The 3,931-nt window shown below is 41.4% G+C and overlaps 1 protein-coding gene across 1 annotated transcript; it reads left to right on the forward strand.

Annotated features, from left to right (window-relative positions):
• The first annotated feature begins 2,583 nt into the window (after positions 1 to 2,583).
• Positions 2,584 to 3,528, forward strand: LOC136174694 (olfactory receptor 5P1-like). The gene has a single exon (XM_065944877.1). The coding sequence runs from the start codon at positions 2,584 to 2,586 to the stop codon at positions 3,526 to 3,528; it is 945 nt and encodes a 314-aa protein (XP_065800949.1).
• Positions 3,529 to 3,931: the final 403 nt, after the last annotated feature.

Below are 3,931 nucleotides of genomic sequence, written 5' to 3' on the forward strand. Positions count from 1 at the left end.
CAATTTAGATCCCTGGGTTGGGAAGATCCCCTGGATAAGTAAATGACAACCCACTCCAGTATTCTTGCCTGGAAAATTCCTTGCACAGAAGAGCATGGCAGGCTACAGTCCATGGGGGCATCAAAGTGTCAGACACAACTTAGTGACTATACAACATACTTTTTACATGAAATGCAAAGAAAACTAATGATGTTAAACTTCCATATACAATATCGTAGAAGTTGTATTAAAATATATTGTGTGCATGTGTGCTCAGTCACGTCAGTCATATCCAACTCTTTGAGACCCTATGAGCTGTAGCACACCAGGCTCCTCTGCCCATGGGATTCTCCAGGCAAGAATACTGGCATGGGTTGCCATGCCCTCCTCCAGGGGATCTTCCCAAACCAGGAATCTAAGTGAAAGTCACTCAGTCATGTTCAACTCTTTGTGACCCCATAGACTATATATAGTCCATGGAATTCTCCAGGCCAGAATACTGGAGTGGGTAGCCTTTCCCTTCTCCAGGAGATCTTCCCAACCCAGGGATCAAACCCAGGTGTCCTGCATGTGGGCAGATTCTTTACCAGCTGAGCCACAAGGAAGCCCTAGAATAATGGAATGGGTAGCCTATCCCTTCTCCAGCAGATCTTCCCAACCCAGGAATCAACCAGGGTCTCCTGCACTGCAGACGGATTCTTTACCAATTGAGCTATCAGGGAAGCCCATCTAAATATATTAGAAGAAAAAATTCATGGAAATAAATTAGTTTGTAATAGTTAACTTGCATAATAGTAGCCAGATTTCAGAGGAATGTTTCTTTTGAATTTTCAAGTGTTCACCCTCAATGTAATTATACAATTTTCGTTTAGAAACAGTACAAGAAGTTATTTTACTTACACTACTCTTACGGACTTTCTATACACTAATAATATGTTTAATGTCTTTCTTCTCTACAAGACTTGGTTTCTCTCAACAAGGAACCTAAATTTTATTCATTTCTGGTTCCCAACAGTATATTCATTATATTGTACAATTCATTCAGCAAGCTTTTCTTTAGCACAGTTTGTTCCCAAGCACTAGTTATTTGTGACACAGGGATAAAATGCAACATTGTTGAGGAGAATGTATGTTACTTGGGGATAGCAAAATGTAAAAATGCAAACAACAACAAAAACCCTAATGCAGGTATAAACAATGGCAATCTAGACAACTTCAAACTGTGATATCAACACAAAGGAAAGTTTTCTGATTGTCTCTTAGAAGGCAAAGAAAGCTTTGCAGGTAAATGAATCTTAAGGATGAATGAAGTCATCCAGGTAATGACAGTGGGAGAGACTGGAGGGCCATCCAAGTGAGAGAACAAGAATTACAGCCCAGTAGGATGGAGTGCACTGCTGCTGCAGCTGAGTCGCTTCAGTCGTGTCCAACTCTGCATGACCCCATAGATGGGAGCCCACCAGGGTCCCCCATCCCTGAGATTCTCCAGGCAAGAACACTAGAGTGGGTTACCATTTCCTTCTCCAGTGCATGAAAGTGAAAAGTGAAAGTGAAGTTGCTCAGTCGTGTCCGACTCAGCGACCCCATGGACTGCAGCCTACCAGGCTCCTCCATCATGGGATTTTCCAGGCAAGAGTACTGGAGTGGGGTGCCATTGCCTTCTCCAGAGTCCACTGAGGGGACTCTAAATAGTTCAGGAATTTGGATTAGTGCAAGTGTTGGATGGAAACATCCTGAGAGACATGCAAAATGTCCTATGCAGGGGGTACACCAGAAAGTGTACACTGTGCTCTGCTAAAGAGGTTAGGTTTCCTCCTGCAGGCTGGAGAATCATGAAAATCTTAAAAGAATTCCTTCGGTATCACCTTTTTACTTGAGCAAGAGATCACTGTGGCAGATATATTGTGAATTATAAGGACACAAGAATGGAGACAAGGAGGTAAATAGATGAACAAAATATAGAGGAAAAATGAACACAGTCTCAACTAAAGCAGAGACACTAGCAGTGGGAGTATGGAAATGGATAAATAAATGGAGAGCAAAATTGTAGATAGAATCATTAGGATTTTCTTAGATGTGGTACAAGGTGAGGAATAAGATGAGGACCAGTTGCATATTTCAGACACAAGAGATTGGGTGGATTGTGGTATCATTCCACAGATACAGAACATAGGAGGAGTGGTCCAAAGAAGGGATGAGTTTGGTCTGGAGGAGGCTGAATTAGGGTATTTCTTGGATCTCCAACTGGAGACTTCCAATCAATTATTGAAACTATGCATCTGGATAGCAGAAGAGAGTTCTAAGATTCAGAGCTAAGGAGGTGTTTTAAAATAAATGGTGGATAAATAAAAGAATAAAATTGAGACCACCAGAGAGTGAGGTTGAATCATTCTTTTCATGTAAAAAGGAAAGAAACAAAAAATCAAAACAGCATCTACAGCATCATATTTACAGACCAGGTAGAGGAAGTAAACACTATGAATGGGTCCAAGGAATAATCAGAGAAATTCAGGAACAGCTAAAGAAAACTGGAAATGTGTAGAAAGAAAGCATAAAACAAGTGAACATTCACATTTCCTTCAACAGGAACAATTCCCAGAGGACATGGAGGTTGGAAACCACACCAGTGTGACAGAGTTTATCCTTTTGGGGTTAACAGAAGATCCGACACTTTGTGTCATCTTCTTTGTGATATTTCTAAGCATTTATGTCATCACCTTAATAGGCAATATTAGCATAATCATTTTAGTAAGAAGCTGTTCCCACCTTCATACTCCCATGTATTTCTTCCTCAGTCACTTGGCTTTTGTAGACATCGGGTTTTCCACATCCATCACACCTATGATGATTATAGGACTTCTGAAACATAGATTGGCCCTCCCAGTTGCTGGCTGTGAAGCCCAGCTCTGTTCTGGGGTCACATTTGGGACAGCTGAGTGCTTCCTGCTGGCTGCCATGGCCTATGACCGCTATGTGGCCATCTGCTTGCCCCTGCTCTACTCCACCCACATGTCCTCCAGAGTCTGTGTCACCTTGGTTGGGTCTTGCTATCTGGGTGGGTGTGTGAACGCTTGGACATTTGCTAGTTGTTTATTGACTCTGTCTTTCTGTGGACCAAATCAGGTAGACCACTTTTTCTGTGATTTCTCCCCTCTGTTGAAACTTTCCTGCTCAGATGTCTCCATCATTGAAATTATCCCTTCCATCTCTTCTGGCTCCATCATTGTGATCACAGTGTCTGTCATAACTGTCTCTTACATCTGCATCCTCAACACCATCCTGAAGATGCACTCCATTGAAGGGAGACACAAGGCCTTCTCCACCTGCACCTCTCACCTCACCGCAGCCACTCTCTACTATGGAACGATTACCTTCATTTATGTGATGCCCAAATCCAGCTACTCAATTGACCAGAACAAAGTGCTGTCTCTGTTCTACACAGTGGTAATCCCCATGTTGAACCCCCTCATCTACAGTCTAAGGAACAGAGATGTAAAGAAGTCCCTGAGAAAGCAAGTGTCAGAATATATTCTTAGGATCTATTCTTAACATTTCAGATGACCTATAAAGTTTTGTTTACCGGTGGCATACCAATTGCTTAAATTGAAAACACAATACTTCTTTAAAATTTTATTGAAGTATAGTTGATTTATAATGTGTTAATTTCTGATGTGCAGCAGAGAGACTCATAGATACATATATATATATTCTTTCTCATGTTCTTTTCCATATGGTTTATCACAGGATATTGAATATATTTCCCTGGGCTATACAGTAGTACCTTGTTATTTATTGGTCCTATATATACTAGTTTGCATCTGCTTGCTAATCCCAAACTCCCAATACTTCCCTCTCCCACTCCCCATCCCCTTGGCAAGCACAGGTCTGTTCTCTATGCCTGTGAGTCTATTTTTGTTTCATAAATACATTCATTTGTGTCATATTTTAGATT

Source organism: Muntiacus reevesi, chromosome 9 (assembly GCF_963930625.1).
Source record: "Muntiacus reevesi chromosome 9, mMunRee1.1, whole genome shotgun sequence".
Taxonomy (NCBI): domain Eukaryota; kingdom Metazoa; phylum Chordata; class Mammalia; order Artiodactyla; family Cervidae; genus Muntiacus; species Muntiacus reevesi.